Source organism: Peromyscus eremicus, chromosome 3, assembly GCF_949786415.1.
Source record: "Peromyscus eremicus chromosome 3, PerEre_H2_v1, whole genome shotgun sequence".
NCBI classification, from domain to species: domain Eukaryota; kingdom Metazoa; phylum Chordata; class Mammalia; order Rodentia; family Cricetidae; genus Peromyscus; species Peromyscus eremicus.
Genome location: NC_081418.1, coordinates 13,058,096 through 13,084,696, shown reverse-complemented (window position 1 = coordinate 13,084,696; position 26,601 = coordinate 13,058,096). Strand labels below are relative to the sequence as shown.

Sequence of the window (26,601 nt, the reverse complement as noted above, 5' to 3'; positions counted from 1 at the left end):
CATAGTGATAGGGTGGAATTAGTTTTTTCACAAAGCTATGTCAAGGCTTTAATTAATTGAGACAATTCTGGAAGAATAAAATTCTGGAAGAATATTTCATTTGTTTGTGCAGTGTATACTAGAATGGCTGAAGGCATATTATTTAAACTTTAATGTACTCTATCAACATTTTCTCCAATGTTTCCGCAATAAAGCAGTCTTTCGTTGATAGTGGGAATAGAATTTCATAGTGTGTTCCTACCATTCAAAGTTCAAGCTACTAACAGTGTGTGATGATCTCAGAGTTGGGAATTAATATCCAATAGCACATGGTGGCATTCCAGTCAGAATGCATCCAGTTAATAAGGAGCCATCCGGTATGTTTAAGGAAGAATATTAAGATAAAAATCGCCTCTGCCTCGTCCACCGCTGCCGCTCCTACTTCTTCTGCGGCTCCTGGTGCTGCTTGTGTGCGCCTTCAGTGCGGACTGGTGCCTCTTTTGTGAAGGGGCAGCTAAGAAGACTCCTGCGCTCGCCATGGCCGACGAGAAACCCAAGGAAGGAGTCAAGACTGAGAACAACGATCATATTAATTTGAAGGTGGTGGGGCAGGATGATTCTGTGGTGCAGTTTAAGATTAAGAGGCATACACCACTTAGTAAACTAATGAAAGCCTATTGTGAACGACAGGGTTTGTCAATGAGGCAGATCAGATTCCGGTTTGATGGGCAACCAATCAATGAAACAGAAACACCTGCACAGTTGGAAATGGAGGATGAAGATACGATTGATGTGTTCCAGCAGCAGACAGGAGGTGTCTACTAAAAAGGGAACCTGCTACTTTACTCCAGAATTTTGTTATAGACCAAGAATATACTCACAATTAGAAAGCCGCAATTTGGTTCCACCACATCCTGACTACTACAGTATAGTTTTCCCTATTCTTTCATTTCCCTGTCCCCATTTCTTTATTGTACATAAAGTAACTGGTGTATGTGCACAAGCATTTGCGCTTTTTTCTTTTCTTTTTTAAACTAAATGGCCAATGTTCTGTTTTGATTGACATCAGATGTACATGGTCTGGGGCAAAGTACTGGTTCTGTGAAAATATCCCCCTTTCTCCATTAGTGGCATGCTCATTCAGCTCTTATCTTCATATTCCAGTAAGTTATTTTGCTCTCAACGTTTTAACAAAAGAACCCAACAACAAAATCCCTGCATACCTTGTTTGATTGGAGAATTTTAATGTTTTTCATTTATCATTGTAAAACCAAGGACAATTTTATAACTTTTTTGTACGTAGCTGTTACATGTAGGGCAATCTGTCTTTAAGTAAGGGTAAATTACTCTTGAACAAAATGATCCTAGATAGTTTTCCCTTCAAGTCAAGCGTCTTGTTGTTTGAGTAAACTTCTTGTTTAAAATGAAAAAAAAAAAAAAGATAAAAATCAAGCGGTGTTTGCCAGAGTTGACTGTGGCCAGCTCCCTGATGTAGCTTGGAGATACAGGGTAAACCAAGCCTCAAACTGTTTTTAGATGAAATGATGATGAAGAGAGAATGCCTAGCCGGAAAGCAGTGAAAGCTCCAGCAGTTCACGTAAAGGAACAGAAAAGAGAACTTTAAGAACTTCAAAATTTAGAAGACACCTCTGCTCTCAATCACGGTAAGGGAAACTGTTGGAAACTTTGAGCAAAAGCATTCAGACAATTACAGAGGTTTAGAAAGAGTGGCCACTAGGCCTCCTTTCTGTGTTTGGAGGCATTTCAAAACCAGAAGGATACAGTACAGACAACATAATGTACAAACCATCAGGGCGTTCTGTTGCAGATGAGATGTACTCAGGATCTCTGACAAATTTTGACCTAAATAACGACTAGATCTAAGATGAATGTGCCCTCCTCATCTGAGAAATAGCATCTGAAAACAGAGAGCAGTCTAAGGGACTACCTTTTCACAGGTTCTTCCTCTTCCCCCTTGAAATTAGGTACAAAAAGTTTAGAAATATTTCATACTGAAGTAGCCCAGCAACTAACAAGTGGGAAGAATCACAATAAACTTTTCACATGAAAACTGTGACAAATTTGGACATCCTCTTCTGCAGATACAGAAACTCATTGCATTGCTTTGTCATGGCCAATGACAGCATTGGGCATATGTGTGTTTTGGGAGACTTTAAAGTGGTTTTAATTCCTGGAAATCTCAGGCAAATGGAATGGCTCACATTCTGGGGAACTGCACAGAGGAATCCATCATGCACCTGACCCCACTGATACAGCACCAGAAGAACGAGACCCAGGTGGAGCAAGGAGCCTTCCAGAAAGCTCCTTCCAAAAATGAACACTCAGCAAATATAGCGCAGCTTATTGAGAGACCAAGATGAGCTTTAAGAACTTGAAAAACAAATTGAATTCAAGCCTTTCAAACAGCAACAATGGTTTATATGATAGAAATGGTTAACTTATATTGTCATAATTCCATTCATATCTTTATTTGAATAAACTAACAGAAGGCTGGGGTTTTAAAAATTAACTTACGATATTGATCTGACTTAACCACAAGCTGGCAAAATCCCTGAGATTTGGCTCCCAGCAGCCAGTGTGAGCCAGCTCTCATCACCTCCATGGCAATGCCCAGCTCGGCAGTCTTCAGGAGGTTTTTTAAAAAGAGGTATTCATTCAAAAGGTGTATCTAATATTGATGCATTTGTGTGGTGTGTGTGTGTGTGTGTGTGTGTGTGTGTGTGTGAGAGAGAGAGAGAGAGAGAGAGAGAGAGAGAGAGAGAGAGAGAGAGAGAGAGAGAGAGAGGAGAGAGAGGAGAGAGAGGAGAGAGATACTGTTTCTGCTAGCGTCTGGTTATCTTGGCTAAGATCTTTCTTTTTGTCCCTGAAGCAAGTGTGTTTCATAAAAACCTTACTGGCTGCTCTGGGAAGTCTGACCGTGGTTATGGTTAGTTACTGATTGCCCAGGATCCAGGGGGAAACAGTTCACTGGCTGTTAAGGTTCAGACCTCTCAAGTCTACAGTTTGGTCAACCAGCAGGAACACATTCCTCTAAGAACCACCACTTCTTCCTGTAAGACCTCAAGATGCAGGTAAGTGAAAAACAGGAACTGGACAGTAGACAGTTCCATACAACTCATGTTTCTAATTCTACCATCAGTATGAAAAAGTCCTTAGCACTTGTGATCCTACTGACTACTCTTTCTCAGGCTCAAAGTGTCTGCAAAGTTTACTTCTATACAGTATTTTCTGAGTGCTCTAGAAGGTGGCTAAAATTTAAAGTGTAAAGCCTAAAATTAATAGTTATAGTGAAGAAAATTAAAATGAAAAAAAATGTATTCTCAACTTTGGAATTTCCACTGAGAAAATAGGAAAAGCTCAAAGAACCATGAGCTGTGTAGCTCATCGGTTTCCAAGGAATTCAGTTTTCTCTTTTCACTTGAAAGTTGCCTTTTCATTTTAAAAGACAGAAACAGTACGGGGTCCTCCATAAACTAATAGTTCCAGCAAGTTCAATAAAGCAGGTACTAGTTAAAGTTGATGTGTCTAGCTCTTCTGGTAATGTTTTAGATGTAGATAGATGCATTCTTTGTAGAATCTTACTATCTGACAGTTTATTTTTCATGTATAATAATCTAGTATACATGTAGCATTTTACCTTAACGGAAGCTTTGCTTGCCAAAATAGTAATGTCATCATTTCTGGATCAGGGTTAATCAACCAAGGTTCCTTGCCCAGTTTTGAGGAAAACAGGCAAGGACTTCTGGGACATTTTTATATAAACTAAGAAATATCATACTTTTTTTAACTGCTGAGAATGGAAACCAGCGCTTCACACAAGCATTCTACTGTCTGTCTAAGAACTATCCCATTCTTTAAAAAAATCTCTAATTGTTCAGCCCACACAATGTTACGTGTGTGTGTGTGTGTGTGTGTGTGTGTGTGTGTGTGTGTGTGTGATATCAGAGCTGACCACTTGATATTGGATGACTTGATTGCTTCGCTCTTCCCTGGGGAAGACTTTCTCCCACTCTCAGCGTTCCTCAGTAGCCTGTAGTTCTTTGTCTAGGGCTGGGGTCTCATGAGATGTCCCCCTTCCGTGTTAGCATGTCTATCGGTGTGTTATTATTGCTCAGGTCTTGCTTAAGCAGTCATGTTCGTAAGACTTCGTGAGTGCAGCTTCTCTGACATTTCTAGGAGACACAGTCTCACGGCACGCCTCCTGTTCCTTTGGCTCTTACAATCTTTCTGCCCCCACTTTTGCAATGATTCCTGAACCGAGCAGGTTGTATTTATATATTTAGCAGAAAGTGTGTGTGTTTGATTCACAGTGAAAGGGTGTGTGAACCACAGTCTATGTAGGGCAGTCAAGGCACAACTTTGTCGAGTTCTTTTTATCTTTGTATGGGTTCCATAAATTGAATTCAGATCAACAGTCTTGACCAGCAAACACCTTCACCTCCTGAGCCATCTCCCTGGCCCATTCTCCAATCCTTAATCTGAGGGAACAGAAAATTCACAGAAAGAAGAGCGAACAGTGTGAGCCTGAGAAAAGAATGAAATACCTCGGTTGCTTTGTTAGTGTGGTGGATGAGAGGGCAGGTTGCACGACCTCAGTTTTTTCATTTTGTAAAGTGAGAATAATCTAATAATCTAACCTAAGGGCACTTGTCACCTGACACTGTGGGTTTTGTTTCATGCTAATGAAACCACTAGCTTACCCATCCTGGTTACTCCAGGCAAGTAAAGTAAACTTGCTTTCACTGAGATCCAGGGAAGACAACACACATGAACATGTTCCTATACTGCCCAACAAAGGAGTCACTGGTTAACAATGCTATTTAAATTAAAACTTTAGTTCCTTGCATCATGATTAATAGCACACGTGGTTAGTGTTTTCATTATGGCAGAAAATTCTATTGAATGGCTATGGTAATGATACATCATCCCTATAATGCTCTGGGAAGCCAGTATGCACTGCACACACAAACCCTAAACCCTTGGTGATGGATTTTCCCATCCTGTGAACAAAATTACATGACTGATTGAGCTCTGTTCTTGGCAATGAGAAAACTTCATCTTCTATTCACTAATACAACCACTGCTCACATCCTTTCCCAAGAATCTTAGGGGGGGGGCTGGTATTAATTGCTTGTGTTATTATAGAATATTCATTCCCACTCAAACTTGGTGATCTGAATTCTTCCATAACATCATAATGTGTGTTTTCTTTCTTTCATCCTCTGCCTCTTATTTTATTTTTTTAGTGTGTGTGGTGATTAAACCAGGACTTTGTGTTCACTATCCAAGTGCGCTAACACAGTCTTATATCCCTGCCCTGGGTAGAAGTCTTTAGATAACAAGTTGACTCATCTAGATTACAACAAGAAGGAAGTTGAGCCCTTAACCTGGCAAATGCATTGCTCCTTTCTTCCCGGTACATTAGACCTTTGATTGGGTCAATTGCAGGAAATGGTGAAACATCTCTGGTTGCCTGGCAACACAATTCCTTTCACCTTTATCTGAATGAGGAAGTTCTGCCTGAATGCTATTTAATGTTTAAGTTAACCTTTCTTTAGGGATTGTTTCCATTACCTTTCGTCTTGAAAACACATCCTGAGATGGGCTGCTGAGGGAATATCAAAAAAGAATAAAATCCTCTCTGTGTTGGTTAGCTTTCCATCACTGTAACAAAATACCTAAGACAAACAACTTACAAAGAAGAAAGGTCTATTTTGGCTCACAGCTAGTAGTCTCCTAGCCACATTGCTTTTTTTGGCTCATAATGAGACACAACATCATAGTGAGGAGTGTGTTGTGAAGCAAACTTGCTGGAGGACCAGGGAGACAAATAGAGAAAGTGGGGGAGGGGCAGGGTCTAATACCTTCTTCAGTGACATAATATCCTTCCTCTCAGTTTCATCTGAAATGTCCCCCCCACTGCCACCTATTTGGTAGCACTGCAGGCTGGAGATCAAACTTTTAACAAATGGCCTTTGGAGGCAAAACCAAACAATGTCAGGACTTCTACTGGGAAGGGCAAAATACTTATATTCAGCTAGTTCATCCCTTCAGGAGTACGGGCCTCTTCTTGGACTCTCTCTTTTTAAAATCCATGAAACACTGTGATTAGATGATCACAAAAGTTTCTGTGGTTCAAAATAACTGATTTTCTTCTAGCTTTAAAATTGCAACAGCTCTCTTTAGCCTCCGTTCGGCCCTCAGTCAGGATGACACACCTGAGGAACTCCCTGCAGCCTTTCTGTAAGACTTAGTGTGTTCTTAAGACAAATGACAGTATTCTGACTCCCTGGAGAAAGCCCTCTTCTGTATACATCCACAGCTTGGTGCTCTGTTGCTGACTGTCTTTACATGACTTGTGGATGACAGTGTCCGTATCTAGGACTCACGGTTTGGACGTATAGAGTTACGAATGTGATCTTATTCCTCTGTAGAATTTATTTGATTCAAAATTAAAGGAGACAGAGAGGGGTGGGCTATCATCTTTCCATAGGTTCCTCTTAGGGATAAAATAAGTCTTATGTTCACTATTTGGTCATTGATCTTGCCAAGGTAGACATGAGGATTTTGGGAGAAGTTTTTTCCTGTCTGTAAGGTTCTTTTTCTATATTGTCCCCTCTGTCCTAATACCCTGGGAAGCTCTGCCATAGGGAAAAAAATAAGCATGGCTCAGTGTCTTTATAGTCTGCTTGTATTTTAAAACACTTAGGTTTTAAACTTATATTGGGAGTCAAAATCTGGTAGGTAACCTTGGGAGCATTACTTGTTCCTCAGTCTATAAAACATAGTACATCTCCTTTTGAAGGTGCTGTGCTTTAGGTACAAAGTCATTAGGAAACATCTAGCACGACACTCAGCATAGGCCAAGAGTGTGATAAAGTTGCTTATTTCATTCCAACGGTTAGCATTTCTGGCATCGTCTAGCCAGCCCCAGGGTCCTACGGCCGCCATGAAAGAAAATCACACTTCAGTTTTGCAATGGTGATACTGAGGCTTTATCCTTCCATGAATTCTGAAGTACTCAGGCTATGAATAAAAGGGTTTGTTTTGCATGTATAAACATTTAAAGGACAGCCTGGCATGCGGCCTTGTCATTCTGCATATGTTCTGGCTATGACTACAGAGTATCACGGTCTCACGGTGTTCCTTTTGCACATCTTATTGACCAGTGGACAGATTCTGAAGGAGGCATTTTAATCGCAGGCTCTTGGCCTGGGGAGGTCACCATTCCTTAGGGTGACTCATCCATCACAACTTTAGCACATCATTTGCTAAAGGCATGCTTCCTAGTCTTAAGCTTGCAGTGGTTTGTTGTGTTTTGCTAAACTGTTCTATTACCAATAAAAACTCGAAAATTAGATATTGGAGTAAAACCTTATAGAGCAAAGACCAGCTGACCTTCCCTTTCTTACTGGAGACCAGGCATTGCCTCTTCTCTCCAAGTTCTTCACTTCTCTTTCCTGTCCGGCTTCCCTATTCATATTCCTGGCTTCTCTGTGGCTAATTGTGGTCAGTCAGTCACTGGCTCCATCCCCTGATTCAAAGTTAACTTTATTAACACAGTCTAGGAGTGTGGCAGTGCGATCAAATATCCCACAACAGTGGTTTGCAAACTGTAGACAAATTTCTAAATGGTCTTATTAAATAAAAAACATGGAGCCAAATATAGGGGTAAAAGCCTTAGATCAAGGAAATAGGGAAAGCCACCAGCCAACCTTACCTCACCAGCTCTGCCGTTTCAAATGTGAGTTACTTCCTGTCTTACCTACGCCTTTATTGCCTTGCTGTTCTGCCCTCTCACTGGCTATCTTAGCCCAGCTACCTTGCATCCTTGTCACTGTCTGTCTGTACAGACCTCCAGGTCTCTATGGTTGGTACTGGGATTAAAGGCATGTATCATCACACTTGGCTCTGGTTCCTAGTATTGCCTTGAACACACAGAGACCCTGCCTGCTAAGTGATCGGATTAAGGGCATGTGCTGCCTGACTTTGTTTACTTTAAATGGCTGGCCTTTTCCCCTGATCTCCAGGTAAGCTTTATTAAAGCACAAATAAAATGTCACCACATTTCAGCACAAATAAAATATCACCACAGCAAACTGCTGCCTGAGGGCCACATCTGGCCTGCCTCTTTTTGGATACATCTAAAAGCTAAGGATGATATTTACATCTTAAATGACAGGAGAAAAATTGTTCTGACATTCAACAATTGTATTAAATTCAACTTTGTGATTATGAATCAAGTTGTACTGGAATACAGCCACACTGTCAACTTATGCTCTATCCTCAGATACTACTGGGTGTGAGAGCCAAGAAGGAAAATATTTCCTCTCTGGACATTTTCTTCCCCCTGGGGCAGAGTCAGAGCACCTAGCGCCATAGCGCAGCTCTGAGTTCATTTCCTCCTTTTCCTTCCTTGACGTCCATCAGCTCGTTTCTCAGTTGTGTAATAAAAGCACCTATCTCCTAGGATTTTATGAGGACAACACAAATAGGTAAAATGCTTTGAAGGCCAGGCACTGGTTAATTACTTTCTTATTTATACTTATTTTGGTTGTCAGTATTAGTTACCACATTTTTTCCCCCTGAACCCAAAGCAGTAGGGGCTTATTAATTCCTAGTCTTAAGCTTGCAGTGGTTTGTTGTGCAATCACTGTAAGAATTTCATTTACAGCACTCCATTAAAAGTCACTTCTGAAGGGAGAGTAAGAGTCTAATGACTCCTAATGTAACAATTAGCGTAGTCACATGTCCATAAAATGAATCCTGCATTAGTTATAAACATTTTATTAGGGGTGCATTGTTTGTTTGTTTTGTTTTCAGACTTAGCCCTGAAAGAGCTTAAACTCAAACGTGAGTTCAGCAATGATCATTTAGCTGATTAAAGTTCTAAAACACCGGACAAAAACCTCAAAATGTCTAATGTACCTGGACTGACTACCATGGTATTTGAAAACTAACTTTATCTCCAGGATCAGACACGGTGGCTTTTTTTTTTTTTTTTTTTTTTTTTTTTTTTTTTTTTTTTTTAATGTGACAATAAGGACTGAGAATTTTCCTCACTATTCAGAACTTCTGTTTTTGGAGTTTATGTATCCCAAAGGGGGACTTGAGAGAAGTGTCGATAAGCCATCCAGTGGTTCAAGCCATGGTCTCACACTATGGTCAATCTTGTCCATCGAAGTGTTTCTCAAAATGTCAAAATGAGAAAAGACAGCTGGAGGCCAAGGCCACGAGTTCTGGGCTAGCCCGAGAGCCCGGTCCACAGAGGAAAAGAGTAAGAATGAACACAGAAACTCACTGTCTAGTCCTCAACAGTCAAAGCGAGCAAAGGATTTTCTCTTGCTTCAATTATACTAAAAAGTGGAGAAGAAAGCCGTGTGAAACATCTTCCGAACAATCCTTTCAGTAATGCTCCCCAGAAAAGTTGTTTCTATTTGAATCATCCAGAAAATACATCAGCTCGGTTTTCTACAAATGATCTGGGCGAGGCTGTCCTGCCCAGAAAATGCCCCCTTCTCCTACCCCACCCCACCCACTTAGTAATCGCACCAGCTACACCCAACTTAACAGCTGGCAAAGAAACAGGCCACCCTCATTCACAGCTAAACGCCCCCCTTGCAGAGTCCTGAAGTGTCATCCGGTTTTCAAAGGTGTTTTTCTATTTTGATTTTAAAGTGTCTCCTTCACCCATTGGAGTTGTTATTCAGCCTCTTCCCTACAATAGCACCCACCCTGTCCAACAACCGGTGTAAAATAACTAACGTGCCACAAAATAGCACAGTAGGAAGAAGGAAGAAAAAGAAAAAACAATCCCGGGGCGGTGCGTGGATGTTGGAATGTGCCACTAGGCGGGGAGGGTGAACGGGACCTGGTGTGAAGCGCGTCTGGGGCCCCGGGTCACCGCCCGCCCGAGGGTCGCGGTGGGCACCGGCACAGCACAGAGGGAATAGAGAGCGGGCGGTGCGCAGGGTGGCGCGGGGCGGCCAGGGATGGGTGGCGGCGGGCGTCGTCCCCCGTGGGGCGGCGTGGTGCGCTCCGGGGCGGCCCGGGGCGGCTCCGGGCAGGCGGAGCAGCGGACGTGCAGGGCGGAGGCGCAGTCTGCACCATGGCGTACCCCGGGCACCCTGGCGCCGGCGGCGGGTACTACCCAGGCGGGGTAAGTTCAAAGCGCAGGTACCGCAGCCTCGCTGCTCCCGGGGCGAGAGGGCGCCACGGACGCGCGGGAGGAGGCGCCGCGGGAGGATCCCCGGTCCAGATGCTCCCTGCGCGCTTGCCTGGCCCCTCATGTCCAGCCTCCGCCCCACTCCATTCTTCTGCCCCCTGTCTTCCTAGGGGCTCTCACGGGCTAACGGGTGGGTGGGCTGCGACCCGGGAAGCCCCCTCGGTGATTTGGAAATGTGGCATGAGATAGTGCGAGCTGTGTGTTCACTTCCTGCTCTCGAATGCCCCCAAAGCAACAACAGCCATCTTGATCTAGAATGGTCCTCTGGTCACTCTCTTGAAAAGAAAGTGACAGAGAGACCAAAAAATCCGGAGAAATGAACTGGAGTCCCAGAGGAAGGCCACCACACAGGGATGTACTGTCAGAGACAGAAGGACCCTAGTTGAGATACAGCGGGGCTATCCTCCTTCCCAGGCCACACCTGTCAGCCCTGTACCAATTCCAGCCTTACCTAGTACTTGAAGAGCTTTTAAAACACCGTAGAAGCTGTTTGAAGCAACAGGAAAATAGTCCCAAGCCTTTCTGCTAAATTGCTTGCTTCGGTTACCTCTGCCACCCCCTAGTTAATAGAGATTTTGAGTAGCTTCGCGTACAGTGGCATCACTTTCGTGGAGACTTATTTTGGACCAAGTTGCCAGCTTTTAAGTGTCAATGGAGCAGGGTGTGTGAGGTCGTAGGGCGGGCGATCCTGAGAAGGGCAGACAGGCAGCAATTACCTCTGGTTTGTGCAAAAAAAGTCTTGCATGGTGAAGGAATAAACTGGATTCTGTTCTGATGCTTTTGCATTTCCCTTAAACAGTATGGAGGGGCTCCTGGAGGGCCTGCGTTCCCCGGACAAACTCAGGATCCGCTCTACGGTTACTTCGCTGCTGTGGCTGGACAGGTTAGCCCGTCCTTTTAATACGAAGAACTGTTACTATCTTTTTTTGTTATCGTGTAGTGCAGTGGCAGCTAAACAAACTTCGCTCTGGAAATGAGTCCCTTTGCCTGGGCAAAAGAAGGAAAACAGAAAGGAAAACTAAAACATTCTTATTTTACTCCTGAACAAAGGTGGACAGAGAATACCTGTATTCGTGCTAGATCAGTTCAAAACTAAACTTGTGATTGAACTAGGGGTTCGATTGAACCAAAGGGGGGTTATAAATATACTTTGAAGATCTACAAAGTAGAAAGATGCCTTTAGAACTGTGTTATCAGGATAGACCAAGGGTTGCTTCCAGAGACGAAATTCAGAAGTTCTGAAAATAAAACCTCTGTTTGTCCAACCTAAAGACATGTGTTAGTAATGCTGTAGCCCAATTATAATAGACACCGACTTTCAGTTGAGTTTATAGTCATTTACCCCCTTAGGAGGTAGAGAAGAACTGAAAAGAGCTTCCTAGCAGGAGAGTTACTGTCTGTGTTTGGAAGGTAACCTCTATCCCTGCTGTGGATGGTCTTACCCCGCTGGCTTTTCTGTGTCCTTATTAGGTATTATGGCCTGCTGACCCGGAGAAAGAATTCACGTCAGGTAGTCACAAGTCCTAAGTCCCACTTCCTTCCCTTAGGGTTGTGTGACAGTCCGTGGCTGCTGTGAGGAAGGACACTTGCCCAGCTTGCAAGGTCACTCTGTGTTTGGTGAATGTACTGTTGACGTAATCCGTAATCCAGACATGTCCAGAGGGGAATGTTTATTCCTGCTTATTCACCTTAGACTTGTTTAACCACAAGAGCCAGAAAGAATGAAATCAAGATCTGGAAAAAAAAAATGCTGTAGAATATGCTAAGCAAAACCCTCAGGCCACCTTTGAAAGTGGTACTCTAAGAAACAGCTTTAAGAATTTGAATGGAAAATTGAGTCGAAGACTGGAAGACTTTCCTCTCGAGTATCTACTTAATCTGTTATTGATCTGTGTCACAAGACATAGCACACCTCAGGACTAGCTTTCTTAGATTGCTGGTGTCTCTGGCATGTAAGTGACCCCACCTGCTTGGCTTTCAGCAGCTCTGGCCTCTATTCCACACATTCGTCATTAATAATTTCCAATTATTGTTCCTCGTTTATAACTTGATGGATCTCACCAACTTGGAGTTATATATTTTATTTAAGAATGTTTTGACCTCAGCCAATAAGAAGGTCCGGGAGCCTACCCTGTATTTTCTACATATAATTGTGCTCAGAAAACACTGTCTCCTAGTCAGACATTGATCCAAGAGCATTCTTTCTCCTTGGAATGCAAGGCCTTGTATTTACTAATGCCTGCTAGGTCTGCTGTACACTGTACACCCTGCTCTCTGTCCCTCTCTTTCTGAGAAAGGGATTGGGGGATATGTTTTGAAACAATTCCATAACTAATTATACTTTAAAATGATTAGTTTTGATAGTTTCTTGGCTCAAACTGAGTGGAGACTGTTTGCCATGACAAATATTTTCTCATCATCAAATTCTTTTTGGAATTAGGGTAAGGAGAAGTGTGCCCAATTTTGAAAGGCATCCCTTTAAAAAAATGCTAGAGAGAATTATTTTCTCTGTCCTTGTCACTTAAGGACTTGAAAGTACAGACCACCATCGTGATTTCCTCCTCCTGGTTTTTGTTTGTTTTATAAGGATGGGCAAATTGATGCTGACGAGCTACAGAGATGTCTAACACAGTCTGGCATTGCTGGAGGATACAAACGTAAGTTCATGGTCTTAGAATCTTTCTAATAATACCCTTGTTCTCTGTACTTTAACTGTTAGCTGTGATTGTTCCTTTCAAGAAATCAAACTTTTCTGATCCACCACGCTGTTGTGTTTTAACTGTTAACTGAGCATAGTGCCCAGGTCACCAGTCTGCCAGACGGGTTAATGGATTTCTTGAATTTGGGTTCCCTGTGTACAGAACCATTCAAACTGGTGAGACAGTTTGGGTGGCCTCTCTCACAGAGGACAAGTTAGGGTGCTGAAATGGAATCCCCCAGGTCAGGTATCGTTAATGATAAGTGCTAACATGTACCACTGGCCATTTGCCAAGTGCTTATTCTGTCCTAACTCGGTGGCACGGAGAGAGTGGCTAGTCCCACAGTCTGATCTCTGGGCCCGGGGCTTGCTGCTACTTGCCGGCCATGACCTTCCCTGGGCCATTCTTCCTTCCACCTGAGAAGATACGTTCACGCCGAGGACAAAGTACCCGTCTGCTTTCACCTCATGCTAGCCCTCGCAGACTAGATGTGCAGCACTATCATCCAGTACATGTCCCACCTTCCTGCCTTTTCAGTACTGTGCTCCAAGTAGCAAATAGAAATAAACATTGCAAAAATCCTGCATGCTGTCCCGGGCTTATCATTTTACACACTCTGCTTTTTTAAACAATCTAGGCTTGACCATGACGTGTCTAGGACAAACAATGGTGACTTAGTTCAAGTGTGCTACCTTCAGACTCCTTCCCATGTGTTAATTGAGTCATAACATCAAGCTATGACTTTATAGTAAAGTCATATAAACTTTATCAAGCTTATATAAAAGTGACTTTATCAATTCACTTTATAGTAAGCTGTAAGTTAAGATGTTCAAACTGGAGTTCATACCTAAACACTTGCAGTGGCACTTTTAGCTGTTTGAGGTACTGTATTCTCTAACTGGCCATCTTTAAAACGCTCAGGTTTCTGTTGTTACCATTTCTTGTGTGACTTGAGTTTCCTATTACTATTTCCTAGTTGGGAAATTAATTCAAAAGAGAAGAGCCTTTCAAGTTTCTGTCATTTTAATTTGGTCCTAAACAAGAGAAGCACTTTCTAGGTAAGGGGAACTGAGCAGTGGCTATTGTACTTAAATTGTTAATTTTTAACCTCAAGCACTTGAGGTAAACAGGGAAGATCTAATGGAGTTTGCTCAGTGAGGTATCTTATCAGCCTACAGCCTTTCAGGAGAAGAGATGAATCAGATTTTAGAGCAGACTACAGTGCACTGCACAGTCTTAGAGAGCAGTTCCCTCTAGAGTTCTATTTGAGGGCTGCGGAGATGCCTCAGCTAGTCTTTGCCTCCAAGACTGATGACCTAGTTCAAACCCTGCTTTTGCACCAACTCCTGAAAACTTTCCTCTGACTCTCTCTGACTCTGACACACACCTTACACATACACAAAGCAAATAAGTAAATGTCATAACAAATTTTAAAAATCTTACTTGAAAGTCATTTTGTAAAGGCCTTAGATCAATGCATTGGGGAAAGTCATTTCCTGAAACACAAGGACCATGCAATCTAGTTAATTAGCTTAGCTCCCTCTAGTAGCCATGAGATACCACCCAACTTCTGGGCTGCCAAGAGTTCTGCAGTACAGAAACCATACAGCCACCGATCTTTTTGGACCCAGATTCCAAGTCATAGCCCACAGACTAGAGTGGATGGGGGTATGTGGGATGCTCCAGACAAGAAGCAGTCATCCCAAGTGGGAGACTTGATGGAGAATGTTCCAATCTCCACAATAGAAATTCTGCTTTTCCTTTCCCTGAATTTGGTGGTTCCTCTGCAAGATGCTTGACAGAAACAGGTGGAGTAGACTTCCTTCCTTTTCCAGGCCTGGTGCCTTGTTTCTTCTGGATGAAAAGATACCTGAGGCATTGTGGTAGTGCAAACGGAAGCAGCAGCAGGGGGAAGTTGACACATGGATGGTTTTGAAATTCTGTTGAAAGATTCACATTAATAAAGCTGTGTCCGGGTGAAAATACAGTGAGCAGAATTGAACAAGACCTATCTGCCTTCCCCGAATTCACTGGAGCTCTGTGCTCTAGCTTATTTCACATGTGTATCCTGGTACGCAGGCCCTGCATCTGTCAATTGCTTGTCGGTTGGCTGTTGGTGGAAAACCTTTAGAATAGAGAAATTAGCTGAGCATGGTAATCCGTGCCTACAGTCTGAGCACTTGGGAGGAGGAGGCAGGAGGAGCAAGACTTTAAGGTCATCATTTACACAGAGGTGAAGGCAGCCTGGGCCACATGAAACTCTCAAAAAAGCCAAATAAGTAAATTACATAAAATGAGGAAACCATGGCCCTGTAGCCGTATTGGTATTTGGTTTAAAATATAGAACTTTTAAGTATCAGTCAAATCCAAAATATCCTATTAAAAAAATAATAATCCACATTTCCCCTTAGCCTTCCTGAAAGAGGCATACTTCTACACTAATCTACAGCTCTTGTCTAGGGGTAAGAATTCAGTCCATGTGGCCATTTATCCCTTCAGCCAACCAGTCTATTTTTGATGGACAGTTATGCTGGGTGTACAGAAACAGCTGGACCTGGTGAGATAAGTTCTGAGGCTGAGATCAAACCCACAGGCACATGGTCAAGACAGGAGTGTGCCTGCGCAGTTGATACCTAGGCTGGAGAAGAAATGAAAGTCCAGCCACAATGATGCCATTTGGAGATGTTATATGCACATAATTCAGGCAGATAGAACAGTATGTATGTACATAATTCAGGCAGATAGAACAGTATATATGAAAGACCCAGAGGAAGCTTGGTTCAATTATGGAAGTGAGAAATTCCCTGTGAAGATCCTGCCTGGCTGTGGGTGAACTGGGGAAATTCATGAATGTCCTCACATGTAGGGGTTCTGACCTTTACTCTGAGACCTTACAGCATTCTGTATGTGAGAACACTGCTGCTCCAGCCATAAGGTAAAGACTACATTGAGAGTATAAAATAAAGAGTCTGCTTTAAAAGAAATAAAGCAACAGTTTGTTCTGAGCCAAACATGAAGGACTGTGGTTCAAGAACATGGACTCAAGTTACCTTAAATGACATGTGCCACTGTGGAAGATGCCATGTGAACTTGTATAGTCAAAGACGGAAAGGAAGTCATGAATCAGGACCTTTGCCATTTCCAGTGGGAGATCTGGCACACTGACTACAGCAGAGTGAGGTCCCATAGCTTTCAGTTGTCAGAACATTCGTGGCTATGGGATTGGTAGATACTAGAGATCTGCAAAGCATAGTGATACACTTTAAGGAGTATTTCTACGAAGTAGGACATTTGGGCAGATCCAAAAGCTAGGGTAATTGTCTATTAAAGGCTCCAAGTAGTCCAAGATAATTCTAGCTTGTGAACTATAGCATTCTATCTACACAATGTTCTGTTCAGCCAAGATTAGCAGTCTGCAGGACCTTAGTATTGCTACAGATTCTTCAGATCATCCCATATCTTAGGGATTGGGGAGAGGCTTAGAATCAGGGATCGATGTTAAAGAGCCTATGGAGTCCTACAGCTTAAAGAAATGACTGAACAGAGTAACAGTGGGGCTGCCAGTTGATCCTAACTTTATTTACAAGGTGACTGCATATTGGGGAAGGGGGTTATGGTTCCCACGGGTATCTATAATATGGGCAGATACATGTAGTAAAATTTTTGAAAATGGGTTATGTTTGCAATACAGTCTGACAAAATTGGTGTAAGCCACAAAATGGTGAGTGAGTAGCATGCAAAATGAGTAGCATGTTTTAAAATTCATAGTTAATTTGAATGATTCCAGCGTAATATGAAATTTTGAAATTATACTTATTCATATACTTTCTTTAACAGCTTTTAATCTGGAGACTTGTCGCCTTATGGTTTCAATGTTGGACGTATCCTTTATCTTGATGGTTGTCCAGAGTGTTTTTCCACAGCAAAAAAAACCCCATATTTTTCTAAAACAATTCATCTCAGGGTGAGTAACAAGTGAATACAGAATAGCAAGTAACCACCAAAAGAGCTTGGTGAAATAACTAGCCGTTAAGATGTAATTTGGTGTGAAAAACAGGCAGGAAATTTAGTAAATGGAAGGCTGGTTGTTCAAGATTGCACAGGAAGCCAGAGGTGTGGTGGCTCATGCCTGTAATCACAGCACTCAGGATGCTGAGGCAGGAGCATCACTATGAGTTTGAGGGCAGCATGGGCCATACTGTGAGTTGGAAGTTACCCTGAACTAAAGAGATCCTTTCTCAAGAGAGATAGGTGGGAGAGTGTGTGTTAGAGTTAGTTCAGTGCGGCATCAAAGTAGACAGGAATGCCAGCCGGTTGTTAGTCTGTTTGTCAGTGTGTCACCCGTGGCACTTTCCACCTCAGCTCACCTTCTACAGGTGAAATCCTTGGGTCTGAGGGCTTAGCAAGGGATACCAGGACCCATGACCTGGAGCTCCTAGGAAGTACAGCCCAGTTCCAGTAAGGAAACTGCTTTTTGCTTGGCTCACAATGCCATATCATCAGGTTCAGAGCTTTAAAGCCACAGGCCATTTATTACATCATTTATCATTAATTTTTCATATCATATCAGTAAGAATATAGAATAGTTTTGTTTTGTTTTGTTTTGTTTTTTTACAATGTGGGGTGTCTCTTTGCCATTTTAACAGAAAGAACATTGAATTCCCCTTACCCTTCTTCTTTCTCTTGTGAAATCATTAAAGATATGAAATAAGATAGTTCTGGTCCTTGATTATAATCCAGAGAGATATGTCTGGCACCATGGGATTCAATGAATTTAAAGAGCTCTGGGCTGTGCTGAATGGCTGGAGACAGCACTTCATCAGTTTTGACAGCGATAGGAGTGGAACAGTGGATCCCCAGGAACTCCAGAAGGCCTTGACCACAATGGGTTCGTATTACCAACTCCAGCGCTCCATTAACTGCTGAACGTGTTGGTGTTTCCCTAAAAGTGTGTGCTACTTGAAGACAGTTTCTTTTTAATGTTGTTGTTTTTTTTTTTTGTTGTTGTTGTTTTCTTTTGTTTTTACAAGCCTGCAACCTTCTCTTGCTGGGTGATTTTTCTGCCTTCCAGGATTCAGGTTGAACCCCCAAACTGTGAACTCAATTGCGAAGCGCTACAGCACCAGTGGGAAGATCACCTTTGATGACTACATCGCCTGCTGCGTCAAGCTGAGAGCTCTCACAGGTGTGAACCCTTCCGGTTACCAGGGGCCTAGAAGGCCCTCTTCATGACATGTCTCATTTCTCCATGCCTTGAACTTCCATTCTGCCCAGTTTTTTATGGCTGTAGGGGTGCGTTGGTAGACCCTTAACACAGCTATTAAGCAAATAGAGCATAATACGCTATCCAGAATTTTTTTAGGTGAATGAATAATTGTAGTACATTTTATTAAAATGCTGCAGATATAACTGTCTATATATATATGTATATATATACATACATATATATATATATATATATATATATATATATATATATATTTTGGGGGGGGTTCGGTTTTTTCAAGACAGGGTTTCTCTGTGTAGCTTTGCGCCTTTCCTGGATCTAGATCTGTAGACCAGGCTGGCCTCGAACTCACAGAGATCCACTTGGCTCTGCCTCCCAAGTGCTGGGATTAAAGGCGTGCGCCACCACCGCCCGGCAGCTGTCTATATTTTTAAGTGCTTTCGTTTGTAGTGCTGGAGTCACAGACTGCTCAAATGCATTGTAAGCACTGGACCGTGGTGCTATTCCACAGCCCACATTTGTACAGTTTCAATCACAGAGTGCAGTTATGAGTAATTCTCTTCAACTGTGGAACATCTGAAAAGAGTAAGATTAACGTTAATCATTTTTGGTCAGCGGGGCTAAAATGAGTGGGATATTTGGTCACAGCCCGTTTGTCATATTGGGGACTGTATCCCTCTGTTTCCTTGCTTGAGCAGCATGTGTATAACTATAGTGTCTAGAACCCGATGCTTTCACTGCAGCTAAGGGCCTTAAAAGCTGAACTACTTCTACTGAGACCAGTCATTTTTCTCAGATCCACGACCATGGACCACCTTCTGCCCATGATATCACTGTTAATGTATTAAATCTTTTTTTTTAAAGATTTATTTATTATGTATATATTATTCTGCTTGAATATATGCCTGCATGCCAGAAGAGGGCACCAGATCTTATTATAGATGGTTGTGAGCCACTGTGTGGTTTCTGGGAATTGAACTCAAGACCTCTGGAAGAACAGCCAGTGCGCTTAACCTCTGAGCCATCTCTCCAGCCCTATATTAAATCTTTTAATATTCCTGTAGCTGACTATTTTTCTTTGGCCTTATGTTGACTGGTTGTAGAATTTTAAGTGTTACTGAAGCTGTTGTGAGTTTAGAAAAAAACGCGAACACTACATTTTACTGTGTTGTTTTGCAGATAGCTTTCGAAGACGGGATTCTGCTCAACAAGGAATGGTGAATTTTTCATACGATGATGTAAGTCTCAGCAAATAAGAGCTAAGTAGACGAAATACTGTACATAAATGGGATTCCTTTTTGAAGTTAGCTGTTAAGAATATGGACATGGTGACTCAAGCATGCACTCAAGAGGCTGAGGCAGGTGGATTGCTGTGAGTTCAAGGCCAGCCTGAGCTATACTTGTGAGACTCTGCCTCAAACAAACAAACAAACAAACAAACAGAAAACATAACAGGACATGGTGGCTCATGGCTGTAATACCAACATTTCTGAGGAGGAGGCAGAAGGATGATTTCAAATTCAGGCCTGGCCTGTTGCTTTTATTGACTGGGTCATTGTATAAGTAGATTTCCCTGGTTGCTCTGAGACTGAGTGAAGCAGGTATCATAATGATAGCTTGGTTGGTAGACAAACATGAGGACCCCCAGAACCCATGTGCAAAATGCTGTGTATGGCAGCACTCTATTGTAATCCCAGTACTGGGGAGGTGCTTGCTGACCCTCCAGCCAAGCCTGCTTCGTGAGTACTAGGCCAGGGAGAATCACTCAAAAGGTGGCTAGCACCTGAGGATAGCGTGACACTTGAGGTTGACCTTCAGGGTCCACATACATGTGCATCCCGACACACAAGCCTGCAGACACACATACACCACATAACAATGAGGCCTCTTTCAAAGAGCTGTTGACAGGTTTCAGTCAGCTGTGTCTTGAGATGTCTTGCAAATGCAGACATGTCTCTGCTCTCACCCTGTAGAAAACAAACATCACTGAGAGGTACCTTCCAGCTCTGCTTTGCATACCTGTGCTGTTCCTTGAGAATGTAAGGCAGGCACCAACTTAAATCACAATTTACAACAAGCCGTTTGCAGTGATGACCTGGGAGGGGAAAAAAGTACAGACTGTGGCATCAGAAGGGACCACCAGAGAGGTTTCTACATGTCCAAATCTTTGGTTTCTTTTTCTCTCAAGTAAGAGAGAAAGGTATAGCAGAATTGTTGCAGTAATTAGCACTGGGACTCCTTACCAGTGTTGGAGAATAAGCTTGGGCAGGGGTTGGGGAAGCAGGATCTAGTGCAGTGGTTCTCAACCTGTGGGTCACGGCCTCTTTCAGAAGTCTAACCTTTTCACAGGGGTCACATATCAGATATCCCGCATATCAGATATTTACACTACGATTCATAACAGTAGCAATATTACAGTTATGAAGTAGCAATGAAAATAATTTTATAGGCAGAGATCACCACAACGTGAGGAACTGTACTAAAGGGTCCCAGCATTAGGAAGACTGAGAACCACTGGTCTAGTGGGTCTTCGGGGTCATGACGGCAACGGACAGCAAATGCTGATGTTGCTAAATGTACATTTCTGAGTTGCTGGAGCAGAATCAGCTTTTCTCTCTGTGCATTGCTTTGACACTGATAGAGCAGGCTTTACGGGATGATTGTGTTAAAAGTTTCCTGCTAGAGTAGTAGGGGGAAATCAGTTTGGAAGTCTTCACATGATATGACAGTGTAAACCTGTTATTTGTTCTCGTGGGCAAGTACTTTTGACTATGACTGTTCCTACACTGTTAAATATTATTTGGGATTTCAGTTCTTTATTTGGTGAAGTGATTACTCCTTCCCATAAAGTAAGGAACTCATCGGACTTTACAATAGAAAGTCCCCTACCAGGAAGACCCTTCCCACCCTACCATTCATTTATGCATAACGTAGAAAGTTGGGATTTTTTTGTTCCCCTGTTTACCCACAATGCCAAGGACTGAAATGGAAGGTGCCCACAGAGTGGCCATGGCGCCCTCAGTATTTTGCCGTCTGTAGTGTAACACTAACTTTCCTCTTTAAGTTCATTCAGTGTGTCATGACTGTCTAAGTCACGAGGAGGCTGTCTGAATACACTCAACATTCCAGCTGGAGCCCGCCCTTGCTTCCTCCCGGCCTACAGTGCTGTGTGCAGATCTCCACCGACACTCCTGACAACCGTTGAATGGGATTATGGCTTTATATATGACCGAAGCTTCATTTGTAATTTTGATAATAAATTCTTGAAGTTCAATTATGTAAGAACAAGTCTGTTGTACCAGTCAGAACCTCCTTGAGCCATTATTAACCATGCCTTATGTTCCTGTCTTTATATAAATTTAAGTATGCAAAATGTTGAAAGCATAGTATATATTTTCTCTCAACATATGAAATCTTTTAGTCAGACTTGGCTGTTATCCGTTTTTGCCCTGAGGAATGTGGTTAACAGTTTTGTGTCAGGTATTCTTATATAAGTGATGTAGATCCACGGAGTGTGAAACAAACCAGTGCCCATGGTAATCCACATACTAGAAAGAGTATAAGCTTCAGGACTCACCGGGTCTGAAGGCCTTGTAGGAGTGGGCAGAGATATTGAGTGACTACTGTCCACCTCTTTAAAAACCTGTAGATAATTTGAGTGGCAAAAATGCTGTCACCAAGTCCTTTTTTTGTCATCATCCAAACTTTTGTTAACTATACTTAAAAAGTCTTGTATATTATAAGCATAAAATTGTCAGAAAAAGACTAAAGGGAGATAAGAATATATTAGCTGCTTATTTTTGACCAGTGGAGTTTTAGATGATTTTAATTTCCTTTATGTATTTCTATATCTCACCCATTTTTATAATGTGTATGCTTCCATTTCAAAACCAGATGTCAGGGATGAAGGGACAGCCCAGCAGTTGAGAGCATGTACCACTCCTGCAGGACTCAAGTTCCCAGCACCCGTGTTGGGTGGCTGAACTACTCCTCCCCTGTGCTCAAATGCACATACCCCAAAACAAATGGCTGTGCACACACATAACTAAGAGTAATAACAGGATCATTTTTAAACATGTTTAAACATAGTTTTAAAACATTGTTGACATCTATTTTTAAATGTCATGTGTTATGTCTTTGAACATACGCAAGAAAGGAACTGAAATGAATGAATCAATGGTTAACCTGGCTTAGACCACTGGGAGTAGGATCTCCATTCCTACTAAATTTTCAAGTATTCTATAATCAGGTTTCACACACACACACACACACACACACACACACACACACACACACACAATTTTTTTTTCAAATGTTTAAACAATTGGCTTGCTGGCAATGCCTTGCTATATATGTGGCTTGATCATTTTATGTAAGGACATGACACTCAGTGTCGCCATCTTTGAAGAGAATCCTTACCCCATGGGGTAATTCTGAGTATGTGAAAGTATACTGATATAAAAGCATCTGTGGTATTTGTTTCTTACAGTTTAGCTAAAAATGGTAACAGTCTTTTCTCGCTAGCAATGCATCTGTCTTGTTTCAGGCACAGTGTGAACATGACCATTCAAGTGAACGATTAACTATCTATCAACTGGTGAAATAAACATTTCATAAGCATCTCCAGCCTCATTTCACAAATGTATGCTGATAGTGTTAATGTACATATTATATATATTTAGTCATTCCATGTTTACTGACCCTAACTTACTCTGTATTTAGTCAGCACGTATGCTCAGGTTACATGGCAGAGTGTGAAGCGGCCTGCTCTCTCTTTATATGGCAAGTCTGGGCTTCCTTTTAGATGTTTCTTCTGTTCTCCCACAAAGCTTTGCTTTAACCTGGGCCGGGGCTGCCCAGAAAAGGACCAAGGGTGCTTAGAGGACTAGGAGGCTGAGACTGTCCTGTGAAGTCCTAATACTTGCTATTCGGTTTAAACTGACCAAGATCTTTTGAGGAAATTCTAGTTTAAAGAACTGACCATTTCCTAGGTGAGTATAAGCAATAAGGAAATTGACCCTTACCAACCCAAGGAGATGACCCATATTTAAGCTGCCCTGTCATGTGAATAAACCCCAAGATGTGCTACTTAGATTTTGGTTCTGAATTTGCTTTTGGGTACATCCTCAAGTACTATAAATTGTATTTCTGGTATTCAGGTTTTAATAATCAGTGTTTAAGGCAAGTCTCCATCAAGAGTTAAATGTCATTAGGGCAGGGAAGAATTCAGAAGACAAATTCCTTGCTTCCTCACCAGAGGAACAGCCCAACAAATGGAATACCAGTTTTCCCCCTGTCTCCTCAGGGACCATGAGAACAGAATCTTCCGACAGCATCTCACAGATGCTGGCCAGGAAGAAAAAAATGAAAGAGCTGTGCATCAAAAGAACATAAATCTTTTATTGAAAGTCACTTTATTGATGTTACAGTGGGAGTAACATAGAAAACTCTTATCTTATTAGCTTCAGAAGTGAACACTAATAAAATTGTGCCAGAAAGTTAAACCTCGAGTTACAGTGACCTTTAAAAACAGCAAGATTTTGTTTACCTACAATATGAGAACAACTTTATAACTTGAACGGCCATAAAACAAACCACGCTTGCTCGGAAGGCAATCACCATTTACATTTCTGTTGGTGCTTGCCGAAACCCAGGAGTTTTAAAATAGCATAAGAACCTGAAGTGCGAGCGGAGGGGCAGAGAGGAGGTTTGAATGCTGTGAATCTAAGTATATACACAGGAGTACCTGGCTACTCCAAGTGAACCACACTGATGCTATTAACGCGTCCCCATGGGGTAGCCTCTATTACCTGTAGATGGGCGTCACCCTCAGAGGCTATGAATGTGGGAAGCACTGGCAGAGACCTAATGCCACTAACATGAACTGCTCTGGTTAGGTGTGAAATGGTCATTTGGAAATGCTAGTTTGGAGGGGCAAGTCTTCCAAGTTAAAACAAAACTGCTCTGTATCTGGAAGGAACCTTTGACTAAGCACTTTGCAGTTAGTGTTAAAAAAAAAAAAAGTTTTCCATTTTTAAAAAAAAGATGTTGAGTTATTTGTACTCATTAAAAAGAGGAGGTATAGAACCACAGTTTGAAATTGTGCTGGATTAGAAAGGAAAAATGGGGTTTCAATCAGGCAGTGATACAAGTGTATAATTTAACAGGAACCTTTGTGTCACTCCTAAGCATCTGAATTCAGTTCCACACTTTCTGCATTGTGTTATCTGATAAAACCTAGCACCACTATATTTAAAGATTTGGGCTATTTGTATTATTTAAAAACTCAACCGTCAGAACAAATCATGTCCTGAAATGTCCTAAGTTGAATGCAGAATATGCATACATGCGTCTTCATACATTTAGGGGAGACTAACCTTTGTTCATAAACACAGAGCGGATGGCCTTGTGGATATGAATTTCATAAGATTGCTTCATCTCACTGTATGCCTTTTGTAAAATGAAACAGAATAAAGACATTTTGCCTGGGTTTGACTCCATGGCTGCCCGCGATCAACACTCCCACCGTTTCCAAAGCCCCTCCCAGTAGGATACAGGTCAGTGAACAATGCAACAGGGACACGGCACTGGACAGTAAGAGACACAGAAAACTAATATTCCAGGAAACTGCAAAGTACCTAAGTCTGCTGTTGGCGCCCAGCACTTCCCTCCAGCATGGCCAAAGGCCATCTTGAGTTCTGCATGCTTCACGTGGATGTACACTGTGGTCCTATGCTGGGACTAAATGACCCAGGATCTCTCAAAACTGTTGCTTATTCCCTTCCTGAGATTTATACCCTGAGACCCATTTCTTAGTGACTTTCTAGGGTGCACAATCAAACTAGCATGTGAAAAGGAAACTAAAGATAACCTCCCCTAGTCTGTATTCCTGTGGTTCTCCCAATTTCCGTTAGCCAAAGAAGGCACTAGCCTGCATGCTAGGGGACATTTCCAATCAAGAGGAAAAGTCCTGCACAGACACTGAATGGGGTGCTAGTTCGGAGTAGGAAGGCTCTAAAAGCAGCCATCAAATCCCATAGTAGTGATACTGTTTCCTAAGGCCGTGGATATGAAGGGCACAAATACAATGGACGCTGGTGTTTTGATTTTTTTGGTTACTGACTTGAGCTGCTCCATGTTGAGGACTGACCAAACCATGACCAAAATGGGAATGGAAATACTACCTCCTGTTTTCCAAGTCTGGGGGCAATTTTGTTTTGCACCTGCAGGGGTGGTAGGAAAACTCTCAGAGCTGAAAGTGCCTGCCCCCCAGAGCATATGCTGACAGCAAGTGCCAACAGCGACCGGCAGGGACATTTTAACAGCATGCTGCTCACACAGACAGATGGGCCGCTGCCTCGGCCAGTTTTCACAACTGCCGACTGAATTCTTCACAACACAACAAAGGAGAAGTGGTTCACCCCAGTCCCTAGTTCTCTGGTACCCAGAGAAGACACCCTGCATCTGAAATCAGAGTAGGAAAGCGAGCACTCAAGCCCCAAATTAAGCCCTCTTCCACAGAAATGGCAGCTGAAAAGCTGGTCGGATAAGAATGACACATTCATCTTGACTACGCATTTGAGGGGAGGAGGGCTGGGTGACAGTGGTGCCGTCTGGCTATGCACACAGGTCTTCTCCTTAATCCCTTCAGTTCCAAACTTGGTCAAATCTCTTCCTGTAGACTACAAACTACCAAACAGCTTTCTTTGCCTTTACATTTACGTAAGGTAAAGATAATCTTACCTTCAGATAGGGATTTATTATCTCGAAAAACAAGGGCCTATCTAAAGTACTGTGTCAATTTAAGGTTAAGATAGAACTGTAGGACAATGGAAAATCACAGGGTGAAATGAATAAATGAACAAACAACTCTGAAATCCTGAAAGAAGAAAGTGCCAATAACACACTTTCCCTGGCTCAAAGGTAACCATTAAAAAATAAATCGCAAAGGGCAACAGGTGAAGTTGCTACCGAAGGCACAGGGTAGGCCAACAGACAGGACGAAGTCACGCAGCTATGCAGGTGGACGAGCAGAGGATGCGGATCTGTCCCAGAACACACAGCAGCCTCCCACCCACATTGCGGGAAAGCAGAGAATATTTAATTTTATCATCTCTGTGGCTTCTTTTAGACACACCATCAATCTTTCATACCTAAATTCTATGCTGGACTGACCTTCTGTGCAAACACTATTTTAAAAGCCTTGTAAAACAAGGAAAAGACACTGTACAATGAAATAAAGTGCCCAGGTCACACTGCTCTGAAGGCATCCCAACCCCAGGCCGTGTTTCTGTTAAAAAAAAACCTACAGATGGGTTATTCCTTATTTAGCATCTAAGTGAGGGGCTGGGGGATGTGGCTTTGTTCAAATTTAGCCACGGAGAATTGCCATGCCACACCATCTAAGCATCACCCATCTCTTCCTTTCTGCAGACTGCACGTGACTGGGG

General features: G+C 42.4%; 2 protein-coding genes across 2 annotated transcripts; both read left to right on the top strand.

The window, feature by feature from the left end:
- Positions 1–473: 473 nt before the first annotated feature.
- LOC131906624 (small ubiquitin-related modifier 2-like) lies at positions 474–985 on the top strand. Its single transcript, XM_059257295.1, has one exon. It carries the CDS (start codon positions 517–519, stop codon positions 802–804), a length of 288 nt encoding a protein of 95 aa, XP_059113278.1. The 5' UTR covers positions 474–516; the 3' UTR covers positions 805–985.
- Positions 986–10,058: 9,073 nt separating this feature from the next.
- On the top strand, positions 10,059–21,425 carry Sri (sorcin). The gene is made up of 8 exons (XM_059257294.1): positions 10,059–10,159; positions 11,025–11,108; positions 12,813–12,882; positions 16,762–16,805; positions 17,665–17,812; positions 17,996–18,109; positions 19,331–19,389; positions 21,216–21,425. The coding sequence occupies exons 1-8, from the start codon at positions 10,109–10,111 to the stop codon at positions 21,240–21,242; spliced, it is 597 nt and encodes a 198-aa protein (XP_059113277.1). The 5' UTR covers positions 10,059–10,108; the 3' UTR covers positions 21,243–21,425.
- The last annotated feature ends 5,176 nt before the right edge of the window (positions 21,426–26,601 follow it).

Bases quoted from the DNA above. Each gene is read 5' to 3' on its own strand.
- LOC131906624 (XM_059257295.1), top strand. From the start codon at position 517: ATGGCCGACGAGAAACCCAAGGAAGGAGTCAAGACTGAGAACAACGAT.
- Sri (XM_059257294.1), top strand. From the start codon at position 10,109: ATGGCGTACCCCGGGCACCCTGGCGCCGGCGGCGGGTACTACCCAGGC. The intron at 10,160-11,024 runs GTAAGTTCAAAG...TCCCTTAAACAG, and splicing joins GCGGGTACTACCCAGGCGGG to TATGGAGGGGCTCCTGGAGG. The intron at 19,390-21,215 runs GTAAGTCTCAGC...TTCCTCTTTAAG, and splicing joins TGAATTTTTCATACGATGAT to TTCATTCAGTGTGTCATGAC.